General features: G+C 37.1%; 3 protein-coding genes across 4 annotated transcripts in view; all 3 read left to right on the top strand.

The window, feature by feature from the left end:
- Positions 1–40: 40 nt before the first annotated feature.
- Positions 41–5455, top strand: LOC107551764 (chitinase-like protein PB1E7.04c). The gene is made up of 20 exons (XM_016233489.1): positions 41–285; positions 385–539; positions 630–751; positions 841–902; positions 1039–1197; positions 1297–1451; positions 1542–1663; positions 1753–1814; positions 1951–2051; positions 2128–2170; positions 2264–2442; positions 2635–2756; positions 2903–2967; positions 3141–3244; positions 3432–3465; positions 3571–3749; positions 3972–4087; positions 4178–4233; positions 4389–4620; positions 4816–5455. Exons 1-20 carry the CDS (start codon positions 155–157, stop codon positions 4909–4911), a joined length of 2295 nt encoding a protein of 764 aa, XP_016088975.1. The 5' UTR covers positions 41–154; the 3' UTR covers positions 4912–5455.
- A 1229-nt stretch (positions 5456–6684) lies between these two features.
- Positions 6685–10934, top strand: LOC107552374 (zinc finger and SCAN domain-containing protein 5A-like). The gene is made up of 8 exons (XM_016234239.1): positions 6685–7040; positions 7172–7275; positions 8368–8470; positions 8811–8908; positions 8996–9098; positions 9422–9513; positions 10219–10261; positions 10393–10934. The coding sequence occupies exons 1-8, from the start codon at positions 6776–6778 to the stop codon at positions 10932–10934; spliced, it is 1350 nt and encodes a 449-aa protein (XP_016089725.1). The 5' UTR covers positions 6685–6775.
- Positions 10935–14874: 3940 nt separating this feature from the next.
- LOC107551727 (mannosyl-oligosaccharide glucosidase-like) overlaps positions 14875–18884 on the top strand; it is a 6166-nt gene continuing 2156 nt past the window's right edge. The window contains exons 1-4 of one of the 2 annotated variants that reach the window (XM_016233460.1): positions 14875–15012; positions 15341–15742; positions 15851–16074; positions 18514–18707. In XM_016233460.1, the coding sequence (XP_016088946.1) occupies positions 15394–15742; positions 15851–16074; positions 18514–18707 (767 nt within the window). In that variant the 5' untranslated portion in view covers positions 14875–15012; positions 15341–15393. Of the gene's footprint in view, positions 15013–15340; positions 15743–15850; positions 16075–16591; positions 16729–17056; positions 17459–17566; positions 17791–18513; positions 18708–18884 lie in introns of those variants that run through there. The other variant, XM_016233453.1, reaches the window with a different exon arrangement.

The following is an 18884-nucleotide window of genomic DNA, read 5'->3' as shown; positions in this document are numbered from 1 at the left end:
GCAAACAGACTTAATGTATATGATATGTACTCACATTTTATGTTAAGTGCATTTACTCAAAAATGTTTAAAAAAAACATCTTTGCACATATAGATCCTTAACAGATATATTCTGTTTTTCCTGCAGAAGCACATCAAACCAAATTGATGGCAGGATGGAATACACCTTCCAGGATGGAGATGCCATACAACCAATCAGCTTCCTAAATGAGCTACATCTGCCAACCACTACAACAGTGCATCCAGAAACAACAACAGGTTTCTCTGTGACCCCTTCAAATCTCATGTAAGTGTTGCTTTTCAATTTTGAGAACAATCAAAAATAGAGAAGTAATTTTACTGCAAACATTCGATGTACATTAAACAAAAGTGGTTTTATTTACAGACCTGGTTCAGCAGTGGTCACAAGCAAGCTGGTGTTCAGCTCCTCATCTCCAGTCCCCAGTGAAGCTCTGGTCCTCAGCGCTATCAACACTCTCCGTAATTCCAGAGAGTCACAGCTCAGTGAATCAGTGCAGGTGCTGAATGTCACCTATGAGAGTAAGTATCATCATCTTCACCTGAAAAGCTTTTGAAATATTAAACTGTCAAATTTTGACAAAAAAAAATAAAACTTTTATATCCAAACAGAAATCACGGCAACCTCCTATGCTGTCATCTTTAAGTTTAATTTGAGTAATCTCAGCATGTCAAAAGATCCTGAGCTAAGAAATGGCACATACCTACAAGCTCAGGGAGTCGCCAATAATGCGGTAAGCATAAAGCATTAACTGAGTACAATTTTTAGGTCCAATATAATTGTTCTCCAGAGTTTCATGAATGTTTGATTTTTCTTCTGCAGCTGAACACTCTTCTGAATGATCCTGGCAGAACAACTTTAAATCCCAAGTCGACAAACTTCATGTAAGATGCAAACAGACTTAATGTATATGATATGTACTCACATTTTATGTTATTAAGTGCATTTACTCAAAAATGTTTTAAAAAAACATCTTTGCACATATAGATCCTTAACAGATATATTCTGTTTTTCCTGCAGAAGCACATCAAACCAAATTGATGGCAGGATGGAATACACCTTCCAGGATGGAGATGCCATACAACCAATCAGCTTCCTAAATGAGCTACATCTGCCAACCACTACAACAGTGCATCCAGAAACAACAACAGGTTTCTCTGTGACCCCTTCAAATCTCATGTAAGTGTTGCTTTTCAATTTTGAGAACAATCAAAAATAGAGAAGTAATTTTACTGCAAACATTCGATGTACATTAAACAAAAGTGGTTTTATTTACAGACCTGGTTCAGCAGTGGTCACAAGCAAGCTGGTGTTCAGCTCCTCATCTCCAGTCCCCAGTGAAGCTCTGGTCCTCAGCGCTATCAACACTCTCCGTAATTCCAGAGAGTCACAGCTCAGTGAATCAGTGCAGGTGCTGAATGTCACCTATGAGAGTAAGTATCATCATCTTCACCTGAAAAGCTTTTGAAATATTAAACTGTCAAATTTTGACAAAAAAAAATAAAACTTTTATATCCAAACAGAAATCACGGCAACCTCCTATGCTGTCATCTTTAAGTTTAATTTGAGTAATCTCAGCATGTCAAAAGATCCTGAGCTAAGAAATGGCACATACCTACAAGCTCAGGGAGTCGCCAATAATGCGGTAAGCATAAAGCATTAACTGAGTACAATTTTTAGGTCCAATATAATTGTTCTCCAGAGTTTCATGAATGTTTGATTTTTCTTCTGCAGCTGAACACTCTTCTGAATGATCCTGGCAGAACAACTTTAAATCCCAAGTCGACAAACTTCATGTAAGATGCAAACAGACTTAATGTATATGATATGTACTCACATTTTACGTTAGTAAGTGCATTTACTCAAAAATGTAAAAAAAAAACACCTTTGCACATATAGATCCTTAACAGATATATTCTGTTTTTCCTGCAGAAGCACATCAAACCAAATTGATGGCAGGATGGAATACACCTTCCAGGATGGAGATGCCATACAACCAGTCAGCTTCCTAAATGAGCTTCGTTTGCCGACAGGTTTGTCAAAACTGACAATGGATTGCAAATGTTGTAACTGCAAGCTTCCTCCATTAATCATTACTTTCTTTTACAGTCGTAACAACAGCCAGTACTCTGACAACTACTCCACAGATAGTGTAAGAGCAGTGACTTCAGTCTGATATTTACTTTTTTCTTTAATTTTAATTTTCATTTCCTACCTTAATGTACATTATTTATTGTCTTTGTAGGCTTGGCAGAGCACTTATATTCATTCGCCTCGTGTTTGTCACACTGGGCCCCCTGCCCAATCCAGATAAAATTCTTGAGGTGGCCAACACTCTGATGAAAACACGTCTCACAACTAAACAAGACACCACAACACAAGACCTGAGTGATCCTGTGAGCTTTGTCAATGTCACATATACGAGTGAGTTTTTCTCTCCTGGTCTGGCTTCGTTTTTGTTCTGAATATGTTATTTAAATTCTAATGTTGTAGATCTGTAGCTTTTATAGCCTATAAGTTAAATTAACAAATAAATAATATTAAGAAATGCATTAGGGAAATTTCATCACCCACATATAACCACACAACTAATTAATTGTATTATATATTTTTAAGAAATAAACGAGACAGCCTATGCTCTCAACTTTGGATTTGAAATCAGCAATATAACCATGACTGAGAAACTTGAACTCAGGAATGGTACCCACCTGTTAATACAAGACTCTATTAACACATTGGTGAGTTGGAGACATTTCAGTAAAGTAGTCTTTTTTTACAAACATTTTTTTTACTTCTTCTCTCTCTCTTTCTCTCTCTCTCTCTCGCTTTCATTTACCACATTAACCTCAACATATTTATAAACAAATTAATCAAATTTTTTCAGCTGGGCAAGATCCTCCTCAGTAACTCCTCAGCTCCTGTCATTAAGTTCCAAGCAGCAGATTTCACGTAAGTTCTGACTCACTTTTTACTTTGATTTGAGCAAATATGTGATGACTACCTGATGACTCTTCATTGGTGTTAGTTGGGAAGTTTTTGTACATGAGTACATGGCTTGTGACTAAAAATTATTTTTAGTTATTGACTTTAGTTTCTCATTGTACATTTCAATCTTCCCACAGGGGTAATTCCACTGTGATTCAGGCCAAAGTAGAGTATGTTTTCTCACCAAGTGACATCAAGCAACCCAGCATCTTTGTTCAGGAACTTCTCCAACTCGCCGAAGGTATTACCATGTCTACACCTGCTGCACTGTCAACCATCTGTTACCCCACAGTTTATATGTCCAAACATACAATCAAATGTTAAACTTCCATTTTTTAAGTTGTCGTGTTTTATATGTCTTGCTTCAAAAACACCAAATGCTGTAATTGAAAGTATGATTCTCCATTAATTATTCATTTCTTTTACAGCGGATACTCTGACAACAACTTCACCACCGATCTTGTAAGACCAATGAGCAATTTTTTTATATATATATTTTTTTTAAAGCTAGTTGTTTTAATTTTCTGTGTTTACATTCCAATAATGTATCAACTTTTTTTTATGCAGGAGTAGGAGGGCAATTATTAGGATTCGTCTCGAGTTTATCACACTGGGCCCAAGACCAAGCGAGAATAGTGTTCTGGAGTTGGTTAAATCTATACTGGCTGCAAATGTCACAACTAAACTAACTGCCAGAACAGTAAGCGTTAGTGAACCTGTGACCTTGGCGAATGTCGTCTATTTGGGTGAGTTTTGCTCTATTTTCATGCTCCATTTTTGTTGTGAATATAACATTTGTATGCAAATGCTGCATCTGTTGTAATCATGTAGTCCTTATTTATGACTTCCTTTGAAGGAAAATAATAATTAAAAAGCAGTCAATAATTATGCATAGTGAAAATGGATAATGGAATACCACGACCCATATATAGTCACACAACTAATTATTTTTGTCATTTATTTTAAAGCAATTAATGACACTGCCTACGCACTCATCTTTGCATATGAAATCAGCAAAGTATCACTGACAGAGTTAAAATGGAATGAAACCTATCAAGTAATCCAAAAGAAGATAAATGACTTGGTGAGTTGGAGAGGCTTGGATATTGTTGTCCTGAAATTGCCCTATTTTAGTCATTAACTATTGTTTTTTTTTAACTGATGCACTCTACAGGTGATCCAGATCCTAAAGGACCCCTCAGTTAATCTGCTCATTCCAGCCAATTTCAAGTGAGTTCTGATCCACTGCTATTTACTTTGTCTTGAGAAGAAATGTCTAAATTAATTGAAGAAAACTGCTTTTATGATACATAGGTGAATGAATGGTAAGATCATTTTTAGATATTTACTTTTGTTTCTCATTGTACGTTTTAATCTCTCCACAGGGATAATCTCACCGTGATTGAGGCCAATGTTACGCATGTTTTCTCACAATATGGCAGCAACACGGGTGCCGGTTTCTTGGTCAGTGCCCTTTTCACGGCTTTTACCACACCAGTTCCAACCACCATGAACACTACAATCTTAAACAACAGTACAAACGTAGCATGGATTGTGGCTATCATTGTCCCCTGCGCTATTGTCATCGGGCTCGTACCTTGCTGGATTCTCCTTTGCGTAAGTATTAGGATGACTGAATGTCAAATATGTGCATTGGTAGTGAAGCGATTAATGACAACAGACATGTGTTATTCTTACGGTAAAAACAGACGTAGATCTTCCTTTTAAATGTGGTATATAATTGTGTATGTACATCTGTATAAAATTCCCTTCCATGATGCTAACTCTCACTTTGTCTGTTGATGTGTTTAGTGTTTGCTGTGTGGTTGCTGTGCAGCAATCAGAAGACGTTGGCACAGAAGACGATCATACAATGTACAGTACACAACTCGAAACAGCCTCTTCTAGAGAGTTCAGAGATATTTGACAAAAACAGGACTGACCACCAATGATAACATAAAAATCATGGTTTTTGGATATTCAAAATGCAATTCAATGCTGCCTCTTTTAAGGTAACGAAAGTACTATGTCAATGCTTATATTATAAATTATTTATTGTATTATGCCTGTATTGCTAGACAAACAAGTGCTCTATAAAATGTTCCTAAATGTGATGTTTGAATTCTTCCTATAGTGTATAATGAAATTGTATTGTTCTTATTTATTTGTATTTATTGTAATATTCTGTTCATCGTTTACAATTAATTAGCTTTTGCAAATCATTAGTCTGCTTGACATAACGCAGTTTCATTTAAAGGGACTAAGCTGGAACTTTGGAATTACAGCTATTATTTCTTCATACTCCATGCACTTTATAATGTAAAGCAAAGGTAAAGCAAGCTCATGCTGTAAAGGAAATGTAAAGCAAATGTATGCAAGTATTTGGCATGGACATGTTTAACTGCAAAAAACTGTAATAAAAATACTAGATTAATAAAGAATACAGAACAATACAGAAGTTTGTGTTTCTCTTTGTAATGTAAATATAAAGTTTACTCATTATTGGCCTTAGTCTTGAACATCAAAGCTGTTTATATGGTAAACAATATTACCCAGAATTCTGTGAATATATATATATATATATATATTATTATTATTATTTTTATTTTTATTTTTTTCTAGTTTTGATCTGCGGACATGTTTAACTGCAAAAAACTGTAATAAAAATACTAGATTAATAAATATATATATATTATTATTTTTAATTAGGTGGAAATAAATGCATATATTTACAATCTATTCAAGATGTATTCAACAAATGAAAGTTCCACAACTAATGGATATCTTCTGAGCCACTGTTCATTTGTTGAGGTTATGCTTAACTTCATAGCTCAGATCAAGTCCAGGTTTAATGTCAGATGTGCAACAACATTGCAGTCAGTGGGCTTCTTTGGTTAGATTAAAATAAAATACAAAAAAATAAATAAAAAAGGTTGTTTTGCAATAATAAATAGCCTACATAGCGGTAATGATACAGGGAAGATAGAAAAAAGTCCAGCAACCATAAATGCATATTATAAGTTGTATTAAATCTTAAATGTCAATCAATATGAAAATTAGCATACATTAACAGAACATAAAACTGATCATTGATAAAGCCAGTTCAAAATTATTGTTTCATTTTGTTTGCATACTTGAATTAATTATTCATAATTATTTATTATTAATAATTATGTATTCATAAATCAGAAAATACTGTCAACAGCCAGAAAAAAAAGAAAATGTACTTTTACCTTTTCAGAAATAAATCATTAGAAATAAATAAATCCTTTTAAAACATAACTAATTTAGAGAGAGAGAAAAAGCCTTTCAAAGTAAGTATTATAATTGAAATCTACTTAGGCTATATAAACAGATGAATTGCAATGAAATAAAGACTTACCTCCCAAAATTGGCCAGTGCATAAATATTGTTTAGCCTGTAGTGTCTTTATTTATTTAGTTAGTTAGTTAGTTAGTTAGTCACTGTGTCCATTCCTCATTAACTTCTCAGTCCATACCAGTATTTAACATCCGAAATATTCCAAATGAACCGCTATGTTCACTCAGTTGTGATACTGTGCTAAAGTAAACATAATGTTTATGGACACATGAAATTAGCTTGGTAGCATGAGAGCTTTTATTTTAAAAAGCACAAGCGGATGTTGTCGACTCATTGGCCAGCTTCGCGTTTGAAGAGAGCTAGACCCGTATGCATACTCATTTGGAAGGGTTTATTGTATGGACTGATTCACTGTTATTAAAGGAGCTTAATCTAAACAGATTACAGCGCAATGGCAAATATGATAACGTTTCAGACGCAAATCGCTTCAGTTATGGAAGTACTCGCAAACGCCGCTGTGGCCGAAATCTGCAAACTTGTTGAGGAAAGCTATAGCGAATTACAGCTTGAAATATCTCAAACACAAAAGGACAATAACCTCCTTAAAAAGAAATTGAAAGTGTTAGAAATCCGAGATTCGTTTTATAGAAGAGCACACAAACTAAGAAACGAATCAACTGCCTTGACAAAAACAGAAGTTCACGCAAAAGCATCAGGTAAAGAGGTGATCATGGACGTGGCCATTTAAACAATATTTGTTGGTGATGTCGGACTGATTCCGTTATATTAAAAGTCACTATTATAACTTATTAATTACTAATGGAGAACGTAATATGCTTGTTTCCAGGGCGAATTAGTGTGAAACTTGCTTCTCTGTGTAATGAGGGTAGGACTGAAGATGAAGCTCGCTCCGGTAAAGTCTCGCATCTTCAACACGAAAGGCTAGACCAGGTTTGCATTTAGTAAATTGGGTGTTATTACCTTCATCTTTTTTTTTGTCTTGTGCTGGTGTTTTATACACTTCAAACTGCAAACCAGCTGTTATCTGTTGTGTTCAGTTTGATAGTTCCACCTTTTTCTTTGTTCAATATCTTGCAGCACTCAAAACGGTCTTCCTACAGTGCTTATACTTCCCCATTTATCACAGAGTTCGTCTTTTGTATGATTAGCATTCCAATGATACTTGAAGAACAAAAAAAGTTGAACTTGATCCCCTTAAGATAAACTATTTGGCATAAATATTATGCAAGTGTGCATTTCCTTTCAGCAACTTCAGGTACTGTGTGTCGCTTACTATTATTTAGTTGTTGATAGATAGATAGATAGATAGATAGATAGATAGATAGATAGATAGATAGAAAACAGTTGTACTGCTTAACATTTTTGTGGAAAGTTCAAAAGAACAGCATTTATTTCAAATAGAAATCTTTTGTAATACTGTAAATGTCCTTTTTTATCTGTATAATGCATGTTTGCGCAATAAAAGTATTGATTTATTTGAAAGTATTAATTTATTTGATTTATTTTGAATATTGGTGTATATGCCATCTCTACATATCTGGATATACTGGCATATGGGGAATGTTGGGGAAGTCGTGGCCTAATGGTTAGAGAGTCGGACTCGTAACCCAAAGGTTGCGGGTTCGAGTCTCGTACTGGTAGGGATTGTAGGTGGGGGGAGTGAATGTACAGTGCTCTCTCCCACCTTCAATACCATGACTGAGGTACCCTTGAGCAAGGCACCGAACCCCCAACTGCTCCCCGGGCGCTGCAGCAAAAAATGGCTGCCCACTGCTCTGGGTGTGGGTGTGATCACTGCTGTGTGTGTGCACTTTGGATGGGATAAATGCAGAGCACTAATTCCTAGTATGGGTCACCATACTTGGCCACATGTCACTTAACTTTTTTCACTTCACTTCACTTTTGTAGGCCATTGAAAAATCCATGTCAGATGACCACTAATTGCTACTGCTGAAAAAAAAACTGATTTTTTCCATAAACATATGCTCTCAGGAGTCATGCCAACATTGTGCTTTTCATCAGTCTGTAGGGGATAACGAACCAGATGTTCTTCTTATTAAAGAAGAGAGACCTGGCAATGTGAGGTGTGAACACTCGGAAAGAGAAACAGAGACTGCTGAAAACCGTGAGTATGGTGTATTCATTTTAGGGAATAAGTGCATTACCTAGTGGTCAGATCTGTGATTAGTTGATGTCAACAGAATGAAAAAAATAAGGCTTTTAAGGAGAACTGATCCAATCAAATAATGATGTAAGGTAACACTTTATTTTAAGGTGTCCTTGTTACACGTTACATGTACTTACTGTTAAAATAACAAGAAATTATGCAGAATTACATTCAAGTAACCCTAATCCTAACCCTAACCATATAGTAAGTACATATTGTTAATTAATATTACTCGGTACTTAAATGTATAATTACACTGTAACAAGGACACCTTAAAATAAAGTGTTCCACGTTGCAGGTAAAGACGACAACCAGTACAGGAGTGCTAGAGTCTTTGTAACAGTCCACAGAGAAAACTTCATAGACCAGAACTCAGTCCAGCACTGCCATCAAGAGGTAAGAAACTGTATTTCTCAAATCAGTGAGCTCAGTTGGCCACTAATAATTTATCAGGAATCATGGCAGCATTGTGCTTTTTATCAGTCTGTAGAGGATGACGAGCCAGATGTCCTCATTATTAAAGAGGAGAGACCTGACAGCATGAGGTGTGAACAGTCAGAAAGAGAAACAGAGACTACTGAAAACCGTAAGTGTGTGTACAAATTAATCCAGAGAAGTAATTAGAAATTAAATAATTGGTAATATATGCAATATTACTAATTATTTGATTTCTAATTATCTGGTAACATATGGTGGAATAGATTCATAAATTGTCAAATATATGTTAAAGTTATTAGTTATTACAATTAATAATAGTGTTATTTGTCTTATCTCTTTATTGCATATTTTATTTTATATTTATTTTCCAGAGAAAATATTTAAACATGACAAACCTTTGAGTGAATATTGAGATTAAAATTTAAATTCATCCTTGTTTACTATTCGTGATACACTTGCTTTCCTGGTAAGACGACACACAGTACGGGAGTGCAGGAGTTTTTGTAACAGTCCACAGAGATAACTTCATAGACCAGGACACAGTCCAGCACTGCCATCAAGAGGTTAGTGTGAGAGATAGCATACCTGCATTTGTTTACAAATCAGGCTCATGACAGACTCATACTACCTCTCTTTCCCCCGCTACACACGGCTTCTCTTTTTGTTAACATAGGATTAATATTGTTACCTATTCCTAGTAAGCATTTTAGTTGTGGTCTAGTATATTCAGATTTAACATGAACTGACAATGTAAAAATACTTCTAAAGCATTTATTTATGTCATTTATTAATGCATTATTAAAATAAAAAAAGTTGCAAATAACGGTTATTGGAGTAATTTGAATAAGTACATTTCAGTTTCTGCTTCAAAATGTCATGTTTTTTCAGTGTGTTACAGTACATTGTGTGATTACAATATGATGTTTTTAAATTATTTGTAAAATTTACTAGCATTTTCTGAGTGAAATTTGTTTCAAAGTGCTTTTTTTTTGTCAGGGTATTCTGTTATTGCGTCCAATGGCTCTAAGCTAACTTGAACAGTTGTATTTTTATTAACTAACATGTAAGAGTTTTACTTAATGCATTAACTAATATTAACTAATGGGACTTTATTGTAAAAAGTGTTTCAAACCAATCATATTCAATTAGTGTATTTCATGGTACAGAGATTGTATGTCTAGAATACAGAAACAATTGCTTTCTGCTAAAATTGCCTGTAGCATTCAAAAATAATAAAATTAACCATCAATGATCTGTTCCTCTGGCAGTCCAATGGAATGCAACCTGATCTCCTTGAGGACGATGATATTGGTGAAGATGCACATTTACTAAGCAGTAAATAGAAAATTCTTGTTGTAACTGACATAATTACTAAATACAGTATTTGCTCATTTTTTTATTGCTTACTGGTTTCCATTTACGCATGTTGTATTTCTAAACAGGTGAAACCAGAATGGAGAGACATTGTGATGGAGATACAGGGACTAACCTGCAGCCTGTCCCTTCCTATCCTTCATGGGTTTCCAGGAGATTTGACAGAACCACAAATCATGCCTCCTATGCTGAATCTGAATGCAATGGAGGACCTTCTGTGAATCAGTGTTTGATGTACAGAGGGAGCGCAGGTCCCACGTGTTCCTATGCAACTCCAATGGACTCTAATGGCTTGTCTATGTCTGATATGGAAGGCCATTTAACACACGGCGATGAAGGTAACGTCATTTCTCAATCCGAACGGTCCCCTTTCTCGCCGTGCTTTTCTTTCAAACAGTCAGACTCGCCTCTGATGCAAAGGAAAGACAAGTTTATGTGTAAACATTGTGGAAAAGCATTCTCTCAACCCAGCACTCTCCTCTTGCATCAAAAACTTCATAACAGGGAGAGGCTTCACCACTGTACACTCTGCGGTAAGCGATTTAGTCAGGCATCTAGTCTCAAAAGACACCATAGCATCCACAGAGGTGAAAAACCATTCAGTTCATGAACTATTTTCAGATCAGAGAATAGCATTGTATATATGTGTGTGTGTGTGTGTGTGTGTATATACAGTGGGTACGGAAAGTATTCAGACCCCCTTAAATTTTTCACTCTTTGTTATATTGCAGCCATTTGCTAAAATCATTTAAGTTAAGAGTCACAGACATGATACCATGGCTTGAGGAAATGTTGCTTTGGTGACCTCAATGGCCAGTCCTCCAGAGGCCAGAGCCAAATCCACAGAGACCTGATTTAAGGGATTGGAGATCCTGGTGGAGTAATACTGACTCTGGCCCTGATTTGGATCCTCGCTCCTCCGGCGAGCAGCAAGACTGTTAGTCAACATGAAGTTCACCTATAAAAAAGTAGCAAAGAAAATGTGATTTATTGACTTACACAGTTTAGCAACTCTCTCATCTATTTAGACCTACCAAATAATGTCAAAAGCAGAACTACCAAATCATAAAAATAATATATACAATTAAATGTGTAACCAATCAGCCAATGAGTAACCAACACTCTTATAAGGACTTCTTTCTTTTTTCATGAACTATTTTCAGATCAGAGAATAGCATTGTATATGTGTGTGTGTGTGTATATATATGGCTGTATTAGATCAAAAGGTTGCTTCTACTAAATACTGAGCAAAGGGTCTGAATACTTAGGACCATGTGATATTTCAGATTTTCTTTTTTAATAAATCTGCATAAATGTCAACAATTCTGTGTTTTTCTGTCAATATGGGGTGCTGTGTGTACATTAATGAGGAAAAAAAATTAACTTAAATGATTTTAGCAAATGGCTGCAATATAACAAAGAGTGAAAAATTTAAGGGGGTCTGAATACTTTCCGTACCCACTGTATATATATATATATATATCCCCTACACTGCCTTTATAACAACTGATGCTGTCAATCACTTTGGTTCGGTGTTGACTTAATATCTCCCAAAAATTATTATTGTTAATAATTGTGTATCTCTGATTGAGATATTCCATGGGGAAAAGAGATCAGATTATCTGGATGCAAAATTTATATATGTGGACAAAGGTAAATGTGCTGTTCTGATTGGGTAATGATCCAGTCTGGCATGTTAATGCCAACTGAAAAAAGGCCATTATAGTCAGTTTTGAAACTTTGATACCTGTTCTATTCAGTTGCACAATATGATGCTGAAAGCAAGAAAGTGTCTTGTGTGGACTGTGAACAGTACCCCACTTCTGAATTTCTCCAATGGTTCTTCTTGTGGGATTTACTTAGGTCTGTCATTCGGGGACACATTTAATAAACTGATCATGGCATCTGATTAAAAAATAGTAAACATACCTCAAAAAGTTAAGAGTCTCCCAAAAAAACGTCTAATGTCTTCCAGGAGTTCTCTGGTTGCAGCGATGGCCTTGTGGGGACTCTCAGTTTGCATCTGTTCTGTCAGAAATATGTCCTCGTCTAAAAAAGTCACGAAAAGGCTGGGACAGATGATATCGTTCTTTCTATTGACACACCTGTAGAGTATGTAGAGCCTCGCCCAACCGCTTTCTTGCGGTTTCATATTTGCCTCTTGGCTGAAACAGAAAAGACATGCAAATACTGACATGAAGTATTTTCCTTTTGAATAGATTGCATCTCTCTCACGGTCTTCATTCATGAAAATGAATGGATAGACACATTCGATGCATCTAGGTCCTTTTTTAATATTCAATCACTGCACATTCACTGTTGTCCATGTCACTAGAAAATGGACCTGCGCGTACAGACTGTTTGCAGACATCAGCAGACTGTGACGTTGGTCTTTAGTATGACATGAACTTGCAAGTTCAAAAAAAGTTGGTAAAAGAAAATTCTGTTCAGTCATTTTTAGCCCAGCTACCTTTGCAGCTCACAATGTTTTAAATATGTTGTCATAATGTGTATTTCTGATGTACTAATTTATTTATACCCTCAAAATGTAAAAAAGGTTCATAACCACAACAAAATAATAACTCCTGTCTTCACCCACCAGCACAAAATGTCTTCCTTGTTGGAGTGCCTGAGCCTTACAGACTTCTGCTGTTGTTTGTGAAATTGCTTTTTTGCGTTATTTCTTGGTGGGTAATGGAACTAGTTAGGAGAACCTTGAAAGCCAGAAACCATTCTTCATTGTGCAGAATGACAAAGAGGATGATAATTTTATAGAGCGAACTTTGAGACATTTTGGCTTAATCTGAAAAATAAATAAATCAATCAAACAGTAAGATATGCATAATCACATATACCTCAATTCTTGATAACAGCCTGAAGAGGATTCTCTGCTGGTTATCCTTCAGAAAATCATGCAGATTGTATATTTTCTATTAAATTTCATTGAATTAATTTTGTATTGGATTGGCCTTCAATCTGTGACCCTCTTAAAGACCTAAACCTGTTCACATATCAACGTTGCCACAATGTTTTACTTAATGAATTGTCATGACGTTTGAAGTCATTTCTCCTCAATTCTACTGTAAATCGTTCTACCCTCCTTATGATGGATCATTTATATGTCAGTCTAGAAGGTGGCCCTTAAATTAAGGAATGCGCCTCAAACAGGTTTTACTGTATTTATCTGTCGGTTTAGCTGAACTACTTTGTCTGGACAGTCTATAGGTTACTTTCAGTAGAAAGATTTGCACAAAAATTGCATGAATAGCAATCACTGTATCGCAACGATACTTTCACTTTTGCACAAAACGCAATTCATTGTTAGCCTAGATGTTTTCTGTGAAGTTAAGCTGGTTGCAAAGCACTACCAGTTCCTGCCTGAACTGAAAATGACATCTGTTTTGGCATATGTTATGTTCTGAAACATTTTTTTTATATTTCTATTGACTAACTTTTTGGAGTGAAGTATAGAAATGTATTAGGCTATTAATAATCAATGTTGTAGACAATTTCCATGTTTTGGGAAAATGTGCTTCTTGGTTTCACTGATTATCCTAAAAGGATGATGAATGATTTAATTACTCTTATTGTCAGAAATTTGACTGAATTTAAAATACATAAACTTGATAAGTGTTAATCTATAGAAATATTAAATGTGTAGTTTACCCCCCAAAAATGAAAATTCTAACATCACAAGAACGCGACACACACGTCTCCCGGAAATCCTGCATAATTCAACCAATCCGGTGACGACTTCGAAATTCCTGAAGTGTTTCCACTTTTGTGTGCTGTATGCATCAGACTTTCAGCCAACGGTCCGTGGGCGTGACTCACGTCTGAGGCTGAGACTAATATATAGCCTACTTCTGTAGAACACAAAAGAAGATGGGAAAGTCTTTCACTGTATGGTCAAAAGACATTTATCAAAATATCTTTGTGTGTGTGCCTGTTTTTCTATTCTGGTGGGACTTAAACCTGAATACACACAGACTCATGGGAACTCGTGTCACGGTGGGGACCTAAATTGAGGTCCTCACGGGTAAACAAGCTAATAAATCACACAGAATTAAGTTTTTTGAAAATCTAAAAATGCAGAAAGTTTCCTGTGAGGGGTAGGTTTAGGGGTAGGGTTGGTGTAGGGCAGGGGTGTCCAAACTCAGTCCTGGAGGGCCGATGTCCTGCAGAGTTTTGCTCCAACTTGCCTCAACACACCTGCTGGTAAGTTTCTAGCATGCCTAGTAAGAGCTTGATTAGCTGGTTCAGGTGTGTTTGATTGGGGTTGGAGCTAAACTCTGCAGGACACCGGCCCTCCAGGACCGAGTTTGGGCACCCCTGGTGTAGGGCAATAGAATATATGGTGTGCACAGTAGAAAAACCATTACGCCTATGGAGAGTCCCCACAAGGATAGCTGACCAGACTGTGTGTGTGTGTGTTCTACAAAAGAAATAAAGCCATTTTGATTTTGAACGACACGATGGTGATGACTAAAGGGTGATGAGTAAATGCTGTCAGAGCTTATATTTTTTAATTTTCATTGAAGGTGTCTGCAGCAAAAGTATGCCGCTGGAGGACTTTTATTTTGAATAACAGTGAACATGCATCTACGATTGTCGTCAGCTTCGCAAAAGAAATGCGGAAGTGTCCGTGCTGCTGATTAAGTTCAGTAGCGTGCTGACACGTACATAAGGTAAAATATAAATTATGCTTGCCTTGTTATAGTTAATTTGCCCGTCGCGTCGTTCACATTTATTACAGAAATAATGCGAACTGCAGACGTGTTAAATAGACACTGACGAGCTGAACCTCATTCATTCGCTCGCTCGCTCGCTCGCTCGCTCGTTCATTCATTCACGTCCTCATTCTTTTGTTCAGCTAGCCAGCTGTTTATACAATTTGCAGCATCTTGTACACAGACAGTGTACAATTGTAGTCCTATTTTAGGGGCATATATTCCCGTAAATGCATTATTATGTGCTAACTGTAGTCAAAACCTCTTGACTTGTGGTGATTTGCAGGTGTATTTGAATGACTGTCGTCCCCAGACCAGCTTGCTCAGGTCAAAAGAAAGATGGGTAGGCGGAGGAAGAGGGTTGCAACAGGTGATGGTGTACCTAGCCCAAGAAAGGAGGAAAAAACACCAGCTCCCCCACGCAAGGAGAAGAAGAAGAAAACTGACATTGGGAAGGTGTTTATCAATATATCCATTGGTTTGTGTATCTTCAGTCTTATCTGGTTCTTCTATGCCCTTTATATGCGCTCATCCTTGGCCAGGAGGGTTGTGACCTTGCACCCCTCTCCACCGGTCTTGGATGCTAATAGCTCAAGTCCTGCTGTGTCTCCTGAAAGATATTGGGGTACCTATCGTCCCCAGGTGTACTTCGGGATGAAAACAAGAAGTCTCAGATCTGTTGTGACAGGTGGGGTGATTCCGATGGACACTTTATGCACCACTTCTATATATTTACTTGCCTTTGTGATGACTTGAGGTTATTACAAGCCTGCATTTTTTCTATTGATTTAATTAGGCTTAATGTGGATGCGTCAGTTTGCTGAAATGGATGGAAATCTTAGGCACACTTGCGAGCAAGGGGACCATTTGCTGGGCTACGGATGGCTAATGCATGACGGCGTCTCTTTTGGAGTCCAGGAGGTCCATGACCGTGAATTCACCCTGACCACAGAGTTTGTGAAGCGTATGGGTGGAGATCATGGTGGAGACTGGACTTGGAGGATTACTGCAAAACAACATGTAAGTTAAGAGTAATGCTCTTACTCACAGAATTAAGTTTTTTGAAAATCTAAAAATGCAGAAAGTTTCCTGTGAGGGGTAGGTTTAGGGGTAGGGTTGGTGTAGGGCAGGGGTGTCCAAACTCAGTCCTGGAGGGCCGATGTCCTGCAGAGTTTTGCTCCAACTTGCCTCAACACACCTGCTGGTAAGTTTCTAGCATGCCTAGTAAGAGCTTGATTAGCTGGTTCAGGTGTGTTTGATTGGGGTTGGAGCTAAACTCTGCAGGACACCGGCCCTCCAGGACCGAGTTTGGGCACCCCTGGTGTAGGGCAATAGAATATATGGTGTGCACAGTAGAAAAACCATTACGCCTATGGAGAGTCCCCACAAGGATAGCTGACCAGACTGTGTGTGTGTGTGTTCTACAAAAGAAATAAAGCCATTTTGATTTTGAACGACACGATGGTGATGACTAAAGGGTGATGAGTAAATGCTGTCAGAGCTTATATTTTTTAATTTTCATTGAAGGTGTCTGCAGCAAAAGTATGCCGCTGGAGGACTTTTATTTTGAATAACAGTGAACATGCATCTACGATTGTCGTCAGCTTCGCAAAAGAAATGCGGAAGTGTCCGTGCTGCTGATTAAGTTCAGTAGCGTGCTGACACGTACATAAGGTAAAATATAAATTATGCTTGCCTTGTTATAGTTAATTTGCCCGTCGCGTCGTTCACATTTATTACAGAAATAATGCGAACTGCAGACGTGTTAAATAGACACTGACGAGCTGAACCTCATTCATTCATTCGCTCGCTCGCTCGCTCGCTCGCTCGTTCATTCACGTCCTCATTCTTTTGTTCAGCTAGCCAGCTGTTTATACAATTTGCAGCATCTTGTACACAGACAGTGTACAATTGTAGTCCTATTTTAGGGGCATATATTCCCGTAAATGCATTATTATGTGCTAACTGTAGTCAAAACCTCTTGACTTGTGGTGATTTGCAGGTGTATTTGAATGACTGTCGTCCCCAGACCAGCTTGCTCAGGTCAAAAGAAAGATGGGTAGGCGGAGGAAGAGGGTTGCAACAGGTGATGGTGTACCTAGCCCAAGAAAGGAGGAAAAAACACCAGCTCCCCCACGCAAGGAGAAGAAGAAGAAAACTGACATTGGGAAGGTGTTTATCAATATATCCATTGGTTTGTGTATCTTCAGTCTTATCTGGTTCTTCTATGCCCTTTATATGCGCTCATCCTTGGCCAGGAGGGTTGTGACCTTGCACCCCTCTCCACCGGTCTTGGATGCTAATAGCTCAAGTCCTGCTGTGTCTCCTGAAAGATATTGGGGTACCTATCGTCCCCAGGTGTACTTCGGGATGAAAACAAGAAGTCTCAGATCTGTTGTGACAGGTGGGGTGATTCCGATGGACACTTTATGCACCACTTCTATATATTTACTTGCCTTTGTGATGACTTGAGGTTATTACAAGCCTGCATTTTTTCTATTGATTTAATTAGGCTTAATGTGGATGCGTCAGTTTGCTGAAATGGATGGAAATCTTAGGCACACTTGCGAGCAAGGGGACCATTTGCTGGGCTACGGATGGCTAATGCATGACGGCGTCTCTTTTGGAGTCCAGGAGGTCCATGACCGTGAATTCACCCTGACCACAGAGTTTGTGAAGCGTATGGGTGGAGATCATGGTGGAGACTGGACTTGGAGGATTACTGCAAAACAACATGTAAGCAAAGAGTAATGCTCTAACAGTTTGTGTTTAACAGCCAGCACTAACTGATTTACTCTTTTAATATTGTCAAATACAAGGATATTTAAATTCTAATATAATAGGAGTAAAATAGCACAAACGTATTCATTGTTTTTAATGCACGTAGCCAGGGGATGTCAGGGTTGTCACAGTCCTGGAAAACCTGAAAATAGCAGTAAATTAAAAAAAAAATTTGTAACAAATACATTTGTTTATGCATTTTAACAAAAAAAAGTAATGGAGCTTTATATATATATATATATATATATATTCCATTGCAAGAAATTGCTCCTTATTAGGACAATCTCTATAAAATGTTTATCCATTAAGCAGAAATGACTTCAAACGTCATGACAATTCATTAAGTAAAACATTGTGGCAACGTTGATATGTGAACAGGTTTAGGTCTTTAAGAGGGTCACAGATTGAAGGCCAATCCAATACAAATTAATTCAATGAAATTTAATAGAAAATATACAATCTGCATGATTTTCTGAAGGTCAGATACTGTAAAGTATGGTAGAAGACGTAGTTTATCAGATCCACATAACATCACAGCTTTCTGTTAGTACCATTAATATGATATAAAGTGGTTACTTCTGATAAACACAAAATCATACAAACGTTTAGAATTATAGTTTTTTTTCAGTATCGAAATTGCTTCCTCGCATGAAGTCGGTCTTTGTTTCTGATTGGCAGAGCACTGCTTCCTCGGCTCCTGTGATCTCGCTGATGTTCTACGCTGCTACAGATGTTCAAGGTTCCTTGCAGGCCCATGTAGAAGAGAAAAATCGCTTGAGCTCTGTGACTGGAACATCTGAGGAGCTTGGCAACTTCAAGATTACGTTTGGCAAGCCCACTGCAGGGGAAGGTGCAAGTGGCAAATATGCCAGGTATCTTACATTTCTTGTGCACTACAAGCTTTTGTAGTAAGCAGTATTGTTAACAATAGTAATAGAGAGGATTGTCGATTTTTAGTTGTAATATATATTCATTATATATATATATATATATATATATATATATATATATATATATATATATATATATATATATATATATATATATAT

Source organism: Sinocyclocheilus grahami, unplaced genomic scaffold (assembly GCF_001515645.1).
Source record: "Sinocyclocheilus grahami isolate Dianchi unplaced genomic scaffold, SAMN03320097.WGS_v1.1 scaffold17.1, whole genome shotgun sequence".
NCBI classification, from domain to species: Eukaryota; Metazoa; Chordata; class Actinopteri; order Cypriniformes; family Cyprinidae; genus Sinocyclocheilus; species Sinocyclocheilus grahami.
The sequence above is the reverse complement of the archived record's forward strand: the minus strand, read 5'-3'. Positions and strand labels throughout refer to the sequence as shown.